Raw genomic sequence first — 18,257 nt, 5'->3', positions numbered from 1 at the left:
CTGCTCCCAACTCAAAATGAAACTCGTAAAATGAAATTGCACTTATTTTTTTTTCTGAGGGGGCTAGGGGGTGTAATTTGTGAAGTGTGTGCTAACCAGGCAATGAAACAAAAAGATCTTTTACGAGTTTAAACCAAGCAGGTTGGAGAATCGAGATATAAGGTGCAAGATGTCGGCAGAACTATGCACGTGTCTTGTTCATTAGGGATACCTCACTATGCAGACATCTTTTCGGTGCGAAGTGGGCAAATACATGCATTTTTGTCTCATTATCATGCACAACTCTCATTAGGGACAATCTTCGGAAGAATGGAGCTGGCCATATTAACGAGACATCCCTGTATACTTGAATGCGGTGTCGGCAGCACTGCGGAAAGGAATTAATTTCCCAAAGAGGTCAAAAGGGAATCTTTTACTAAACCCACAAAATAACGCATACATCTGAAGCGTGCACACACACACACACACACCAAACAAACAAACAAAAAATGAATCTAAACAGCTTATCTACAAGTATATACAAAGTAACGCATTCAGAGTACAGAGCTCAAGCAATGTATTTGAGACTCGTTGTGATCGATGCATGAAGCCCAATGGAACAAAATTAAATCGGGTGTGACTTAGCGAGAAGGAAAAGGTTGGGATAAAGTAGGTCCGATGGCTCCCAAGAAAAAAAAAAAACTCAAAAATTCAATGGAAGAAACAACTTGTATTTCTGTGTAATACACAGCAAGGAAAGGGAGAGAAGCGCTGCATTCTCTCGAGTGTCCGATGGCAACCCGACTTGCCTCATCAGTTCGTGGCTGCAAAAACAAAAACCAGAAGTCCGCAGAACTATGCACAGAGAAAACGACACTCGAGGGGCATGATGCAAACGATAGGGGTGCAAAGCAACGCACAGATGCATGGTCGTCGGTGGGGAACCCGAAGAAAACGGAACGACTCGATTCCAACCCCGTGGACGCGAAAGACGTTTCGGAAAGCTTGTTGTATGGCAGCAGGCATAACACCCCGAATCTTTCGACGAAAATTTTTTTCCGAAACGGAGAGAAATGACTGACTCGAGTGCTCACTAATTCAGACGCTGACCCGACACGAACTCAATCGCAACTTTTCGAACAGTTTGTGAACTCCCCCTCTCCCAAAACTCAAAGCGGGTGCTCCCAAAATGTAAAAACGATGAAAGGCCTTGTGTCAGATGCTAAACTTCGCTTTGAACTTTTTCCTCCGTACCGCACACGAAATACACGCACTGCTTATGCGGACTCCGCAAAAACAAGCACTCGTCGTTTCCCTTCGTCACAAGCCCGTGGTGCGAGCATCCTCGACCTAGGACGTTCCTTGCGCCTGCGACTTTCCCTCCCCCTGAACCCACGTGACTATGTACACTACGCTCCGCCGAATACGGCGACGAAACCAGAAGTCCTCGCGCACGTCAGTACCTCGGGTGGAAGTAGGGCGGTCTCTGCTGGGGTGGCGGGGGACCGTTGTTGCTGAAGTGCCTGTACCTTGGGCTCGGTGGCAGCCCCTGCCAATCCGGCTCGTAGCCCCTCCCGTAGCCGTCGTAGTCGTCGCGGAAGTGTTCTGGCGGAGGCTGGGGTCGCATCTCGTATCCGTAGTAGCCTCCTCTCCCCTGCATGCGGTTACCGCCGTTGCTCATCTGCGGGTGCTGCGGCGGGGGCGGCTGTTGAGACCGCGAGAGCACGTCGTAGTAGTCTCTCCTCTCCCAGATGTTTACGTCGTCCGGTGGGGGCGACCTCTCGATTGCCCTCGTCTGCACCGTCTCGATCTTCGAGGGCTGCGTTAGCGGAGAAGACGGGTACCCTCCACCTTCTGCAAGTTGGCGCAGGTGCCTGGAGTCGCCCTGCGCGGTCATTGCCGCCGCCCCCATTGCCATCCCCGAGCTCAGCGCCGGAGACGAAGTCGAAGCCAGGGTAGAAGCCGGAGTGGTCGACTTCGGCTCTTCCCTGGGCTTCTCCAGACTCTCCTCCTTTGCCGTACGAGTGGCCGCGTTGTCTGGCTGCACCAACGTAATCAGGTTGCTCGCCGCCGCCAGAGCGGCTGCTGCAGTCGCAGCCTTCTTTCGGTGCGACATCCCGTCCCCTTCGTCCCCCGAGTCGTCCAGCTCCATATCCGTCACGTCGAAGTTCTCGGCGACCGGTATGAGGTAGTCCGCCGACGGAGACGGCAGTAGGTCCGCGCCCACTTCTTCCGCTCCCGTCGTCGTCACCGTGCGGATCGGCTCGAGGTATGCCTGCAACGCCGGCGGGATTGGCGGAGGCGCCAACGCCGGAGCGCTCGTCTTCGGCGACCCCTCCGGAAGCCAGCTCGCCGGACTGCCCAACGTCGGGATCTTCGATCCAAACGCGGCCGAACCGAACTGCGTCGGCGTAGACTCCGACGAGTCCGTCTTGGAGCCCGTCGGCGGGTGGATCCGTAGGTCCGTGTCCGCGACGGGAGCCGTCTTCTTCGCCGGGTGCTTGGCCGAGTTGCCGGCCAGGTTCTCGTCGAGGACTGGCGTGCCTTGTCCGCTGTTCTCGTCCTTCAGCGGCGTGCTGTGCGGCTCCGGTGGGATGGTTCGCGAGGGCTGAACCGCGGTCGCGTACGGCAGCGGCGAGTCTTGGCCCTTGGGCGTGTTGCTCGCCGAGCTGGTCGAGGAGAAGAGGCCGCTGGGGAGGTGGCTCATGTTCTGCATCAGGCTGGACAGGCGGCTCTCCAGGGTGCTTGGCACTGCGGCAGCCAACGGCGAGGGAACCGAGAGGAGGGTGTTTCCGGACAGGGAAGCTCCCAGCGTGTCGGCCGCCTTGCTCTCCTGGAACTCTTGGTTGAAGGCGTCCAGCCACGAGGAGATCAGAGACGGGCCTGGGTGGAGAACTCTTTGTGACGTGCGAGCAACGTAGTGGACAAAGTGTGTTTCTTAGCAGGCACGGTAGCTAAGGTGTGGATCTCGGTAAATAATGGATGAAACGATGAGTGCCATGTGCACAGCTTTCCAAACTGCTTCAAAAGTATGATGAAAGATAAAATTATGATTTGCCATATGAATGGCTACTTGTAGAAAGCAGATATCTCATGATTTCCTCTGATCATAAGCAGGTATGCCGCACATGAAACATTTGTGAAATGTATGACATAAGTTTCTTTATCCCTCAAAAATGTTTATCGTGAACTGTTTAGACAGCACATGACAACTCAAAACAAAATTTAAGTTTGTTGATCGGGCCAAGAAGTTGTCTTACATGAACTATTAAGCGGAGAACACATGAGCAACGAGAACGGGCACCGTGCGGCAGTTTTCCCAGCAACTTGCACGGATGCTGTGACTTGGACCCATGCCATGCCGCCACGTCGCAGCACCCGCACAAGTTGCCACGGAAATTCCCGCATGGTGCCCGTTTTCGTAGCACGTCTGCCCTGCTTGAGTTATTCGAATTAAAGCGGCTTATGAATACATTATAAACATAGCAGGACAACCAAAGTTTTGAAATTTGAATAGAATATCCAATGAAATATCCAAGTTCGAATTATCACGAGCCTAATGTACCTATTGTATATTGCAGGATGGAATATCCAAGTTTTGAGGGAAAGGTAAAAAAATGTGCAGACACAAATATATCAACTCTTCTTAACTTTTCTACAACAACCTAAGATTTCCATGTAGATTTGGTGGCTGTGTGTAGTCATTTTCAAGTGCTTTTTAGCATGCCAAACATATCCGGAAAATTAGCGCTTGCACATCGGACCAGCTCGCATCAAAAACTACCTTATCTCTGGCTGCATGACGGGCTTGCCATCATCATTCTAACGTTTCGATGCGGCATAAACTGTTATTCTCCACCAAGAAAAACAAAACACACGCACATGACAGGGCAGGGATAAAGGTCAAGATTGGGGGCTTTACGTGCCAGAAAAGCTAAGGGCGAGGGCTCTTTTAGACTACGTGGGGATTTTTTCGCATGCAACCGACACCTCGGTTACAAAGTGCCTCCTCCGCAATAAGCTTCTGTCGGATTGCGACCGGGATTCAACCCTGCCCCTGGGGGCTCTGTAGGCTGACGATTTGTGCCGGAACCGCCGAGGTGGCTTATGTGAAGGGGATAAGATAGACACGCCTGCAGCAACCACTGATCTTTAATGTAGTAGGCTGAATCGCGGATTGGGAGCCCGTCGGTGGCACCGCCGGCGGCCATTGCTTGACACCAGGCAATACATGCGAGTCCACGGGAGGAACACGCAAAAATAGGAATACCGAAGCTTCTATGTGGTGCTCAAAGGCAAGTATCTTAAGAAGTGCTGTGATCATTATATCGGGTGTTTGGAGATGGAATCAATATTATTCAAGTGTTCGAACACCGAATAAAAAAAGAATCAAATGTGCCTGCGTCGCTTGGTTCAGTGGCTAAATATATGAGTTGTACAACAAATAAACAACGAACTCCAAGTTTTAGTTTGTCAAAAGAGGCCCTCACTACAGTTCAAAGCAAAGGCTTTGAACGAGCGCTTGAAACAATGCGAATGCCCCCAGTAAGTGCGCTCTAACTTATCGTCCGCTAAGCTCTGAGGACTTTGAGATCACAAACGATTCCGCATTGACGCTCGGCAACCCTCATCTCATTGAACTGCATCACAGTTTACGCCCAACAAAGCTGCGACCCTTGACCCTCAACCGCAAAACGCTTATCGAAAAGCGCTAAAACCGTATTTACTTGCATAATGAACGCACCCCCCACAACGGGTACCAATATTTTGTCTTTTTTTTCTCTCGCGTATTGAACGCACCTCCAATTTTCAGCTCCGCGAGTCTCAAATTGCATCCAGCTTAGCTAGCCACCAAGCCCACCAAGCCAATTTTCTTTTGCCGCCAAGCGGCCGGGCCAAGTCAAGCCAAGCCCAGCCGCTCTCGTAATGGCTGCAAGTGCTTAGTGGCGGAAGTGATCAACTGTGAAACTGAGGGGCGAGCCCACTTGACGAAGCTTGGGTCTAGAAATTGCCCGGCCTCGCACATTCTTTGCCTATCGGATGCACTGATGTCAACAAACATGCCGTCGTCTGCGGTCCGCTTTCGGACAGGGAAATCGTAAAAGTGATTAGGCGTAAGAACGGTCGCATTGCTCTCCGTGCCGAATGAGCATCGTAGGACGCTTTTCCTTCGGCAAAAGGCACGCCGAAAGCACCCTAAAAAGGTTTGCAATTTATAAAGCATGGTCACTGTGGCATGCCCGTGACCAGCCGTGGGTGCACCTCCATCAGTGGAGAGGTGCCACAGAACCCTGCCGTGTCATATTGGCACCCACAATGACATTTGCATGAAGTGTGTAAACGGAAACATTTTACCTCGCGTAATGAACGCGCCCCCCAAATAAGTGTAAATTTTTCGGGAAAAAAAAAGTGTTCATTATGCGAGTAAGAGTAACAACGGTATTCTAACGCTTTCGATATTTGCGCCCAGAACATTAACTGTCATTCCCAAAAAATGCAATAAAAGTTTAATTGTCGAGAGCAACCTACCGAGGCAATAAATTTCGGCTTTCCCCGTTTCTCCCGTCGAGTCCCATACAATAGCCGGCGTCAAGTGCCACTTGACCCCGGCGATACGAGCCTCGATCCACCTTACTACAATAGAGATCAATGGTTGCAACTGCCGCGTGCAACGACCGGCGTGCCACCTTCCAAAGCACTCACTTTGGGACATGAAGCTGCTGAGTGCGGAGGCGCCCCCTTCGGCGCCGTCGGGGCCCCCCGACACGTCGTTCGTGGCCCCGTTCCCGGGCAGGACCGGGCTGAGCCCCACCGGGGACCCCTCCGGGGACGGGGCAGACTGCGGGGAGCAGCCATCCAGTCCCATCACCGCCCTCGCCTCGCCGTTGTCCACGACCACCGGTTCCGCCAGGGGTGGAGCCAGGCTGGACTCTGCACCGTCAAGGAAGCCACCCGGGTTAGAACGGAAACGCCGCTCAAACTGGAAATCGTCCGGTCGTCGTTACACTTTCGGACAGAAACGTCAAAACTGTTCGGGAGATGGCGGTAGTAATTGGGGGGGGGAAGCAAGTTTTCCTTGTCCATTCCAATGCCACCTCTCTCGGACAGTGTCGGCCGAGCTGGAGGGGGCTATAGACCTTTCCAATAATGACCTTCTTCATGCTGCCATCCTTACCCACTGGGCATTGGAGCACGTTCTAAGCACGTGCGGTAGCTTTCTCCTGAGGGAGACCAGTTGTCGCGCAAGTGTCCACTGTTCAGTCACTTGGCGTTTTTTGCCAGCGTGATGAGCTATGGAAAGGTGTGTTGGCCGATTCTGCGAAATCGACGGCACCTTGCAGCTTGAAAACAGAGTTGTTGTGGTAGATTCGCTTACCAGCTCTCAGAGTGCCTGGCAGTCTAAACACGAAGCTGCGAAAGCGGGTCCAAAAATATGCGACGGAAATCACCAATACTCGGTTGCAACGCTAACACTGCAAATGCCGAAGGCTACATCGCCAGTAAGCAAATCCCAACACCAGAATACAACATCTGACGTGTCCCGTTCTTAGGTTGTCTATGGCAGGCATAAACGTAGCTATTCACGCGAAATGAGTCATACAGCCGGATTTAGGAGAAAAGTTGTCCTTCCCACGGCTTTTTCACACGCCTTCAGTGTCATGTACTCAGTACCTCATGCAAATAAAGGAGTCAAATCAAAGCGACATGCTACGTTGAACCGACACACGGGGCAAGGTCACACGACTAATATAGCCCCATAGGGGCTATATTGCTTTTATGACCTTGATGTCGATGTGTTACGTGAATCCCCGATGTCACGCAACTCTGACATCGCACGGTATTGTAACAGGACATCAAGTTCCAATGCCAAGCGACGTCACGGCCATGATGTTAACAGTGTCCTGCGATATAAGGACGCCGTATGACTCTGTGACCTGATTATGATTATATCGTGTGACGTCAAGCACACAGCACGTGACATCACACTTACAGTACGTGCCTAGCTCATTTGCGACACGTTCTGCGAGTCTCGGAGTCTCCAGACACAACCAAGAACGTCTGTTGGAAGTGAGAGCCATGGAGGGACTGACCTGTGTCCTGGGGCGGGGGCAGCAGCAGGGCGTCGTCGTCCGAGTTGGTGGGCGAGGGGGCGTCAGGCGTGGGGGAGGGCACGGGACTGGGCAGCGTCTTCATCTTGGCCTCCAGCTTGCGCTTCAGACCCTTCACCCGGCTGCCAAAGTTCTTGTACGCCTGCACGGTCAACGCACCCTCAAACCGGGGGAGTGGGACAGCACACGGCTCTTTGGGAACGGGGTGGGACAAAAGAGAGCTGAAGTTTCTTTACGAATAGTTTTCTAAAGGTACACTGAGCTCCCCGGTTTGATGGGACACCTACGTCACAAAATAAACTCTTCTCGCAAAAAAAGACAAACAATATTTTAGTGAAATATTTATGCCGCGCGACACACTTTGCATTGGAGGTAATGAAACACGGTTCTATTTCGAGACTTCGACCCCGAAATAGAAGCACAATTCAGAATCCCTTCCAAGTCGGAATGACTCTTGCAATGTACTTGAATCGGCGGTTCTCAAGCATGGATGCGTTGGGGACCCCTAGGGGAAGTGGGGAAGTGGAAGTAGTAGTTGGGGAAGTGGAAGGGGGAGGGGGGGAGTATAAAATAATTCAACTCATTGCAGTGTGGAAAGGGCATCGTTTACTTTTATTTTATAGACAAGAGAAGTGAGAAGCACCAAGTAAAAGGATCAATGGATGGATATATAGTAACGGCTGTACCCTTTATAACGGGCGGTAGCTAGCGCCACTTAGGCAAGGTAATTTCCTTTATAGAAAAAAAGGGGGGTTGAGGGTTGAGGCGACCCCTGAAAACGGGTTGGAGAACCACTGACCTAAATGATAAAACTAAAATACGACGGCTGGATGACAAGATAAAGCAGAAAGGGCATCGATTCTCCATCAAGGGACTCCACTCCGGCTGCTTACCGTGGCCACGATGCGTGCCTCGCCGTGCTGACTGTCGTAGTACACCTTGGCCTCTTCCAGCATCTCCGTCATCTCGGTGCGCTCGGCCATCTCCCTCTCCAAGGCCTTGATGTACTCCTCCAGGCAGCGGGTCGCGTCTTCAAAGTCCTTCTGGAACTGCTGTCCGTGACTGCGGTCTAGGTACGGGGGAGATTTGGACCCAATTACAGATCAGATCTGCAAATCTGCCAAATCGGATTCATTTTTATCCGCATCCGCCACTTGATTGCGGATATCCACGGATATGCAGGGCTCTAGTGCCAAATACAGCTCCGACGCACCTGCTTGCTCAAATTCAACTCGGGAGTTGTGGAGCTCACAAAAAAGCCAAAACAATAGCAGTTTTAGTTATCTGTTCTGAAAAGATTGGTGTATTTTCACTGGTTTCCCAGCATACACAAAGTCTGATTTCAGAGGTGGAAACTAGTTTGAGTAGGATGTATCCTGGAGTGACTTTTTTTCTACTCGAATGATTTCTTAGATATAGAACTCATGAGAAAAAGAAATGATTCCTTTGAATATATCTCTGACAGAAGTTATTGCATGAGCATAATGTGACAGCTAGCAAACTAGTAATTACCTCACATCCCGTCATTAACTTCTTAGACATTCATACTAGCTGGCACATGCCAACAAGGAATCTGTAGGCGACTGTTGAAATAGGCCGTAACGGTTGTTATACCTGAGAACTACATTCTGCTGCACACTTTTCTATGGCGAGCCTTGGCTGTCAGTAGCCCACCATACAAAAACTAAGATGCATAAAAGCCCTGCCCCCCAAAAACAACAAAGCTTGCTAGGGTCTAGCAGTGATATGATATCCTTGGGTTGCACATTTGCAACCAAGATTTTGGGGTGGGGATTTTGCACGCTGCCTGCTCTTTAGTATAAATTCCACGCTAACTAGTGCAAAGCAGAATTTGGTTTTCTTGGAATCTAACAACTGCCACAACCTATTGACGGCGCACTACGAACCTCCAATTAGGATGTGCCTCGTAAAATTTATATCTATGAAGTTACCTTGTTCGCTAAATACTATTGTGCTACAATTGCACCCCCCCCCCCTTTTCCAGAAAAAATAATTATTATAGCAATTTTTAGAAAATGTTTTTATCATACAACTCCCTACATAATACACGATGCATATTGGATTTTTTTTTTCCATAATGAAACGGCCATTCTGTAGATTAGACAACAGCTGTTACTTCCAGTTGTGACACGCATTAAAATATCACCCACATGTGCAAGGCAAAAAAAAAAAAAAATAACAAGAAAAATGAGACGATGAGCATACGGCGTGAGGTTGATCTGCCCTTGAGGTACGGCAACATTAGTTCAAGCCGTAAATGAGCCGTTTAGCCACTGAACTACGACTGCTAACCTGGGATCATGTATCGTTCAATTTACTTAGTCCTTGTCTTTAACAGTGCTGTTCCCAAACATTGTGACGAATCAACTGACCCAATTATTCACCGTGCTATCCTGAGGTCTTTAGTATGCATCAAGCAGTAGTGATTACATGGCCGCACTTCGGTACAATGCTCGTCCAGATCAGAACGCGCAAGGGCGGGGATCGAACTGAGGAGTGATCCCAGGGTTGTGCAGCATTCGCTTTTGCTACAGATGCTCCAAAGTGCAACAAACTAACAAACCCAGTCAATTCTATGGTTTCTTCATAAACTGTCACCAATGTTTCCAGGTTAACTCTGCAGATTCGCAACAATGTAAAACGATACATGGATGACTCCATCCAAACATCTAGAGCTTTTTAATGGATCACAACTTCTCATCTGCTAATAACCGGCCGTAGGCCTGTGACAAACGCACTGAAGGACATTTAAACTTCGACGCCAATGAGCAGCAAACAGACTTTCTGCACGACCCATTGGCACAAAGTAGTTTTGATGCAGATCAGAGTCTTGAAGATGGACTCTGTGGATCAACTTGTATTTTATCTATTTGCACATTTGCGCTCAAGCAGGCATTACTCACAACTACTTGTTTGTGAAACAAACTCGCTACTGCTCTCTGCCAGTGAACCCTGCATGCCCTGTCGTTCTTGTCCTATCCTGTCAATTAATACACCAATATACGGGCAAGTTATTGCAGATCTACTATTTAAATTACGAGTTCCCAGAAATTTCTCTATTCGACAGTCGTCGTCCCCTATGGTCGATTGCGCACTGCACCGAAAATTTCAGAGGCACGATATGTTGTGGCGCCCTCATAATATCAACTTACCTTTGAACTTGCGCAGAACTTCAGAGCTGGACACGTCCATGTTGCGACTCGTCAGCGCCGCCAACTTGATGACAGAGTCGTTCTCCACCTTCTTCAACTTCTTGATCTTCTCAATGACTTTCTCGGGCTGCAAAAGGGAAACAAAAACACTCTGTATCTACAACTACGCACTCATAACAAAGATGGGCTCTATCCGTGACGTCTCTCACCTTGAACTCTAGGATGATCTTCTCCACCTCTGGAGTCTTGAGCTTGCCGCTATCTGCGATGCAAGAATTGCGTCAGTTAGCAGTCTGCCTGGCTTTATTTTGTTCGTTTTTGCCACCTCACCTTTTCTGCTGGGCTCCTTTGCTGGCTGAGCTCCTTCTGAAACGAGAAAATTGGAAACCGAACCCGATGAGGACGTCCGTTTGTTGGAAGGACCCGTTTTGCATGCCGGTGCAAGACAGGTCTTCCAAGTTGGTTCTGGCTACAATCACTGACAGGGTAAGGATGGCAGGGAGGAACCTCTAGCTCTCCTTCCTCCAGCGCGAGCTTCCTACCTTCAACAGTGCTTCGGCGTCTCGTGCACGTGCACGCAGCCAAAGCACAGTGGAAGACACGAAGCACTTACGGGAGGCCGGGCATCTGAAAGACATGCCCTACCATTCTCATTCGGCCCGTCACTATAGGAGTTTTGCTGTGCAGGGAAAGTCTCACCATCACCGGTAGAAGAGTGATGATGATGGTGATGATGGTGGTGATGCTGCTGCAGCTTTTCGCCAGTCCTTTTGTCTGAGAAAGATAAAAAGAAAATACAAGATCAAGATGGTAAGTACAAGTTCATCCTGTGCTACAATCTTCTTCTGTGGAGGACAATGGTTGTCCGGTGCACGGAATTTGTTTGCCTCTGGACATCACGTGTCCAGAAGCCGAGAAGTCTTTCGGTGAGTAGATTTTAAAGTTACAGGGACCATAAAACACAATATGATGAAGACCTATGAAGTGTGACGGTTCGTAGCCAAGAGCTTAATTTTTGCAGAATAAACGAAAAAAAAAAAAAAGGAAACCATGCTTTGATAAGTAACCCTGTAAATGCCTCAGGCAGGCAGAAACTGATGACCTGCAACATGCCTGGTGTAAAATGAGGCAATTAAGTAGTAATCCAAATTACATATTTTCCCCAGGTTAACATTTTGTATATACGGCCCAAGCTAAAGTTTTTTAAACTAAATTTTGCGAAACGGAAGGTGCAGAAGGCTTTCAAACGCTTCCATAGAGCATCATGCTTTTGCTCAACCACAGAAGTATTGTTGTCTGGAAGAATGAAAGGCAGATTAGCACTTCCTTAGTGCCGTCCTCGGGTTCTCGTTACAAGAAAATAAAGTCTGCCCGATTTGTTAGCGCCATGAATTTTTGGCAAATCATAGAGAATTCGTTAAAACTAAGTCGGCTACAGTACATTCTACTATCCAGCCATCTGCGGAGCACGCCGCAGGAACGACGACAAATTGTCTCTACAGCAGCTTGCACTTTAGCCATCAGTTTTCGACGGCCAGACGGGGGCAGCCTCCGTCTATACAAAATTATAAATGAAGACTGAGAGGCAAATTGCCAGAAAGCACTAGAAAAATCTACGAGCACTTCCCTCTGTTGCAAGCCGACAAAGAGAAAAGCGCACCGAGAAGGCACAACGAGACCGAGCTGACAGAAATCAAAGGACCACTTTTTGAAAAGCGGTAAGCGCGCCGGTCGGGGACACGCGCCGGGCACTGCACTTACGGAGGATGTCCTTGAGTCCCAGGGTGAAGTCCGAGGGGTAGACGGAGCGCTCGCTCCAGATGGTGAAGACCCGGTCCACCTGCTTGAGGATCTTCTCGTCCCGGAAGAGGGGCACCTGGTGGGGGAGCACCTCCCCGAAGGACTCGATGTACTGCTGCACCCCCTTGCGCCGCCCGTTCTGCAGCACGTCGTTGGCCAGGTACAGCATGGTCAGCCGGTGGCTGGGCTTGGCTGCGGGCACAATGCGCACGCTCGCTCACCGTTCCTACGTCTGGGGAGTCGCGCCAAACTAGCCGTTTACGTCCCGAACCTCCACAGCAATCTGTTGAGCTTGGCTGTAGGCCGTTCCGCTAAGGGCTCTCTGGGCGGCGCCGTTTTCTTCGACTGCGACGCCGTCTAGACATTTTGACGGAATTGTCAGGATAAAAGCAAGGAAGGCCATGTGCCCCATCCCAGCGACAAACTGGCCATCCTGCGCGGACGGTCCAGCCAATTTGGCGGGATAGAAGAGGGAAAGGGCACTGGCCATTCTCATCGTTTGGGCAGTCACGGTGGGTTGCTCCGCCGGAACTGCCCCAACGTGGAGGCTCGTTTCACGACTGACTCTCCTTTACTTCCCCTACTTCCTCCTTGCTAACAACAACCTCTCTCCTCCGTGACCCTGCGTTTTTTGTCTGCGCATGACTGGTTTGGCCGGTGATGGCGAACCCACAAAGACAATGAGTGCCACGACCATGAACTTTTGCCACTACCTCATTGGCTCCATCGAATAGTATTGGCTGCGGTCAGACTTAAAGTGAAACAAACCTGCGGTCAACAAGAATGGTCGCAGGGTCTTTGCTCAATTCAGATCAGAGCTGGACGACTGTACGTCGACGGTCGGCACTGGACTAATCTCGCGAAAGAAGCAAGATCTGCTTGCCTTCCTCTTGGCAGAAACATTGCGCTCAAGAAAAATTCAATTTGTGTCATCACACAGAGCAGTAGCTCTAGCAGGATACGAAAAAAACTAAAAGCTCCGGACAACTATGGTAAAGAGCACTCGGACTTTGGTCCGTGTTCGGTCTTGTTGCCAGTGCTTTGCAAGTGCTGTTGCATTACGAGAGCCATAAAGCTTCCTGAAGAAGCATTCAAATCGCGAAATAAACTCAAACTCTCAGTTTTTTATTAGTTTTCTTTTGCCAGATATCACAGTTTTTACTGTCTGTATCGAACAACTCACCGAAATACGCTGTCTCTTTAAAAAATAAATAAGTGCCGAAAAACATTTAGACTTTCCTCATTATTAGATGCAGGAAAATCTAGTCTAGGTATACTCGGTCTCACCATGAAGGCTAATTCAGACATTGGTATTTTTATGTGACTGGCCGCATCACATTATGACTCCCCGTATTCTCTCATTGCACGAACTGCGGCTCCCATAACCACGTCGTGTCATAAGTAGTGATAAACTATGATGTGCACCTGAAGTCTTTGTTCCCTGGTTGTACTTTTACGTGAAACAGAGCAAGGCAGGCCTGGATGTCTTGGGAATTTATGCCAGTTTTCACAAATTCTGAACAGAGGAGCGAGAGGGAAAATTGAGTTTTTGAATTTTTTTGGAAAAGAGGGGGAGAAATCAATACGATCCATGCTTGGAGCTTGTCTGTGAGCATATACCAGAACTCTAGTGAACAGCACTGGCTCTGTAAGAATTTTACCGACATCTCGCCCGTCGTACAATACCGTCCACCTGCTAGCTTTTCTCGATGCTTGTCTGAGAATTGACTGATTTGATGAAATTTATATCATTGAAAATCTGCCCATTGTAAAAGCACCACTTTTAAAGTTTATCATTCTAAGAATCGCTTGCAATTGTAACAAAATATTTTTTTGTTACAGCTACAATAAAAACAATTTCTTTTTGTTTTAATCATGCAAAGGGTATTTTAATAGAAGCTTGTCTTTTTTTAGGCCAGACAAATGGTGTAAAAACTGTGGCAGTCAAAAGGCCCAACAGATGGCAGTAAAGCAGAAACATTGCCGACAAGCATCAGTGCGCTTTTGCACGAGAGAAAGACCACTGGGGCATGAACACGCGCCTCTGAAGCTGGTGCTCTGACCAACCGCCATTCCCATTCCACCTGATCTCGGCGCTCGGTCAGCTAGCTAGCTCCGAATTTGTAATGACAATTAAATAGGTTTTTACTTAAGTAGCCCGGACGTCTACGTGTTTTCTGCGCTACAAAACTAACAAGGTGGAAAGTGCAATGAGTTGTAAATGTTATTCAAAATTATACATTTTGAAGGGGGAAAAGGGGGGGGGGGGGGGGGAGAGACAAAAGGCAATGAAGAATGTGGAGGACGCCATGCAACTTCAGGCAAAGATCTCATAAAAAAAATTGGTACCTTGGTTTACTGCGTGAAGCAGCCATAGACCACGGAAGTGTGTTGTCCCCTCTTTTTACGTGTTTTCCTTTCCCTTCCCTCTCTTAGGTTCCGTCATGTCACATAAACTACACGAGTTACGTGTGGCAACTACTAGTGAGACTATTAGCCCCGAGAAGTTCGCGTGGCGCCCCCTTACGGCAAACCGCGGTGACGTCACGGCGAGGAGAGAATTTTTCCCCAACTCGCGCCGCTCGCCCTGTGGAGGCTGTGACGACGCTAGCTGTCGGCGCGCTCGTTTCTATTTAATTTTTTCTGGCGTGTTTTTCGTAGGAAGTGTAAATTTTTATATGTGCCTTTATTGAGGTATATATAGCCTGTAGCTACAGGCGAAACTTTAACCAACATTTTAAGCATGGTTGACAGGGCAGGCAACGCATGAATCGGAGTGGTATATGAAAATAAAGAAATACGGCCACAATTGCAGGAGCATCACTATAGATTTACATCTCGCACAATAAATGCTGCTGATGGTCTGAGTGAATTGGCAGGTTATGTATACTATTTTTTTCTATCTCTGTTTTTAAACAAGATCGCCGAAGCAGAAAAGATGCATGCTGCTCGAGCAACATGCTAAATACAGTCTGGGCCATGGGGAGATAATCACAAGTAAGACAACCCAAGTGCACGGGCAAAGTAAAAAAAAACAAAACAAGGAACATTTATTATATACATTGCTCGCATTTGACCTTTGCTGGATTCGGATAGTACTTCAATGGACTACACGGGTGGTATCTGTGGACTTGTTTATATCAACCCTCAAGTAATGTATAACAAACGTAATCGAAGGTGTCTAGCTCATTATTAGTCACTTAAGCCCTAAAATTGAGATTTTACTTAAATCGAATTGTCCTAAAGCTAAAATACCAGAAGCTTTTCTCACGCAGACTGTCGCCCTTCACAGGTTCCACATTTTATGCTACTAGTGCTGTATCTACTACTGGACAGACAATTGAATGCTTGCTTTTACTCCTGTTTTCCTCTGTTGTCAGAGAGTCCAGCTGTAGGAAGTTTGGAGGCTGAGGAAGCTTTTGGAGACCTGCACCAGTGTCTCTTTTAATTGGAAATGAGAATTCAGACTAAACAGTGTATTTTCCGAATGCCCAAGGCTGGAATAAAAACGTCCATAAAAAGTATAAACATTCCAAATTTTGGCACTATTGCTGTGCATATTTTGGGCAGTTCAATACATATCATAGAGGCAACTGGGGGCAATTCGGCCGTTTTTGCTACTATACAAACTAATTTCCAATAATTGTGCATTTTCTAAGTATGCCTGCATATGTGTATAAACTATATAATTAATTCACGAAGAAGCTACATTTATGTGAAACACCCCTGTTCCACGAGCACTTCAAAGATAATCAGACACAGGGCCTTTAAAACATCTGCGAACCAGCGCATGCAGAGTGGCAGCGCAAAGTCGGGGTCGCGAGCAAATTTGCCGACCGCCCAAAGGTCCATGATATAAATGCCCCTTCAAATGCCTTGAAAGCGGGATGTAATATCTTTCTAAATCATGAACATGCAAGGAACAGAATTCTAGCGTCTGAAACACTTGCGCCACCGCTTCACCAATCCCTCGCAAAATCGCCTTGTGTGGTGTGGACGGACGGGGAAGTTCACCGGAGGAATAGGCTCCGCCCCTACCTTTCGGGATTTGTAACCCAATTTTAAAGGTAAAAGGGACCAGCAGGCTTATAAAATGTACGGAAGCATGTCAATATCGGCAATATCAAGCATGTCAACTCAACGTCCTGTACACCGGGTAAACGAAGTCCAGCTCCTCAAAGAGCTTGCGGCACACAACGGCAAACCAGGAAACCGGTGCTGGGAAGCGAGCCGATGCGAGACCGCGGAGCGGAGTCATCGCCCTGATGTCACGGTACACCTCACCCAATCAGGGCGCGGTGACCGCAGCGACGCTTGTGTTCGCTCTCGGGGCTAATAAGTTAACACCTACACAATTTATATATATATATTTTTTTTTTTTTTTTTTTCAGGGGGGGAGGGCGGGGGGAATTTAAATTGCGTGTGCCACCGACAACTACATAAGCTTGACGAGAAACAAAACAACTGTGATCAGGCAATGTTCTAATTGCACACGTTTTACGAATCAACACCCCCCCTTCCCCCCTTTAATATTACGAGTGTTTGCTCGACGCAGTAAGGATGGATGGACAGATGCTAATGGCTGTACCCTTTATACTGGGCGGTAGCTTGTGCCACCTTGCCTACAGACCAGAAGTATTATTCCTGCCATCCACCTTAGAAGCCAATTTGCTTCCCCTCTGCATTTGTTTGTAACCATCACCAGACAGTGTCCTGGTCCTGGTATCAAACGAGGGACCTCTCTGTTTCCAGTAGAGCGGTCTACCAACTGAGCTAACCAGGAGTTAGACGCCAATAGAGCAAACGGGTTTTATCAGCTACCACCAGTTCAACACCAGTAAGGGTGAATGCCTTGCATTTTTAAGGTTATGATGATAATGCAAAGGTGCAAGCGAGCCGGACAAGAATGACGAAAATAATCCCTTTTAAAACGCGTTCTCTCTATTGACGTCAAACTCCTTGTTAGGTCAGTTGGTAGAGCGCTCCACTGGAAACGGAGAGGTCCCGGGTTCGATACCCGGACCAGGCGGATTTTTTCGGTCGCGCACCAGACACCTAGCTGTGTTTGGAAATTTGTGTTTGTCCTTTGTTCCCCTTTTCCAGAGAATATTTCCGTAACATAATGTGTCCATCTCTCGAAATTTAGCCCTATACGACTTTCGCCTCGAATAGCAAAGAACTTCCACGTGAATTATCCAATACCTTTTTTTCTTTCTTGTGGAATCAATGACTGAGAAGACAGCTTCCCCGCAAGACTACAGATAATAAACTGCGTAAGCGCCACAAAATAACCAAACGCTACGCCACTGATAGCTGCAATAAAACCCGTTGCAGCCTCGTATATTTTGGTGCCTAGCAAACGATGTCTGCTGGGTTATCGAGGCAGGGGCCCGAACCCGGTCGCCAGAACTTTCATACTGCCTTACAGCCGATCTCATGCAATGCTATCGAACCTTAAGGTCAGCTCTTTTAAGGAGACTGGACTATACAAAAATAGCCTGCTTACATTTCTTGAGCACCTTTGCCCAAATGTCCACGATCTTTCGGTGGTGCGCACGATGGTGGATAATCCAGAGTGCCAACGTTTGAACACTGTCTTGCGTGTTCGTCACGGACGTCAGTTTCTTGACCAGGTTTGGTTCGTTGAGGGCCATCCTTGCGGTTTCGGGATCGGAAGATCACGTTTTACTTTTTTCTTTCGAATGCCGCAGCCACAGCGGAGTCGATCACGATTCACGCATCACCACTTCACCGCAACGTCGGTGCCTCGGACGCTATGACCGCGTTCGTGTACGGCGGGAAATAAACTAGCAGCACCCCGATCGCAATTTCGAGGACTGTCCACGTAGATAAGCGTGCATACAGCGTCTGTAAAATCTTTGGATATTATTTTTTCTTGCAGCGTTGAACGTGGTAGTTGCCCGCTCACGGCATCGCAGGAACACTAGGAGCCCTTAAGCCTAACGCGGTCCGAAGATCAACGTTGGAACGACGCGCGCCAGCGTGCCTTTGACGCGTCGGCAACCCGTGCAATGTCGCTCGTTTGGGGCTGGCTCCGGCTTTTACTCACGGGCAGGGTTTTTGCTCACTCAGTTCACAGTTGGCATGAGGTAAACAAAATCGCTCGATGTGTTGTGTATCTTTTTTGGAAACACACTTCAGCCGCCATTTTGAAACCCAAACTCGAGTCCATTGC

General features: G+C 48.6%; 1 protein-coding gene across 2 annotated transcripts; it reads right to left on the bottom strand.

Annotated features, from left to right (window-relative positions):
* Nucleotides 1–689: 689 nt before the first annotated feature.
* Nucleotides 690–18,253, bottom strand: LOC115310242 (regulation of nuclear pre-mRNA domain-containing protein 2). Of its 2 annotated transcripts, none has more exons than XM_029968575.4 (10): nucleotides 17,568–18,253; nucleotides 12,023–12,253; nucleotides 10,961–11,035; nucleotides 10,592–10,627; nucleotides 10,471–10,523; nucleotides 10,262–10,388; nucleotides 7,982–8,157; nucleotides 7,071–7,230; nucleotides 5,683–5,910; nucleotides 690–2,862 (listed from the first exon to the last, which is right to left on the bottom strand). In XM_029968575.4, the coding sequence occupies exons 1-10, from the start codon at nucleotides 17,713–17,715 to the stop codon at nucleotides 1,436–1,438; spliced, it is 2,661 nt and encodes an 886-aa protein (XP_029824435.2). In that variant the 5' UTR covers nucleotides 17,716–18,253; the 3' UTR covers nucleotides 690–1,435. The 2 variants fall into 2 exon arrangements, with proteins under 2 accessions (XP_029824435.2, XP_040062154.1); XM_040206220.3 differs by having other exon boundaries at nucleotides 10,592–10,624.
* Between the last annotated feature and the right edge of the window lie 4 nt (nucleotides 18,254–18,257).

Source organism: Ixodes scapularis, unplaced genomic scaffold (genome assembly GCF_016920785.2).
Source record: "Ixodes scapularis isolate PalLabHiFi unplaced genomic scaffold, ASM1692078v2 PGA_scaffold11__112_contigs__length_91849675, whole genome shotgun sequence".
Lineage (NCBI taxonomy): Eukaryota > Metazoa > Arthropoda > Arachnida > Ixodida > Ixodidae > Ixodes > Ixodes scapularis.
Note: the sequence above shows the minus strand (reverse complement) of the source record. Positions and strands in the feature narration are given on the sequence as shown.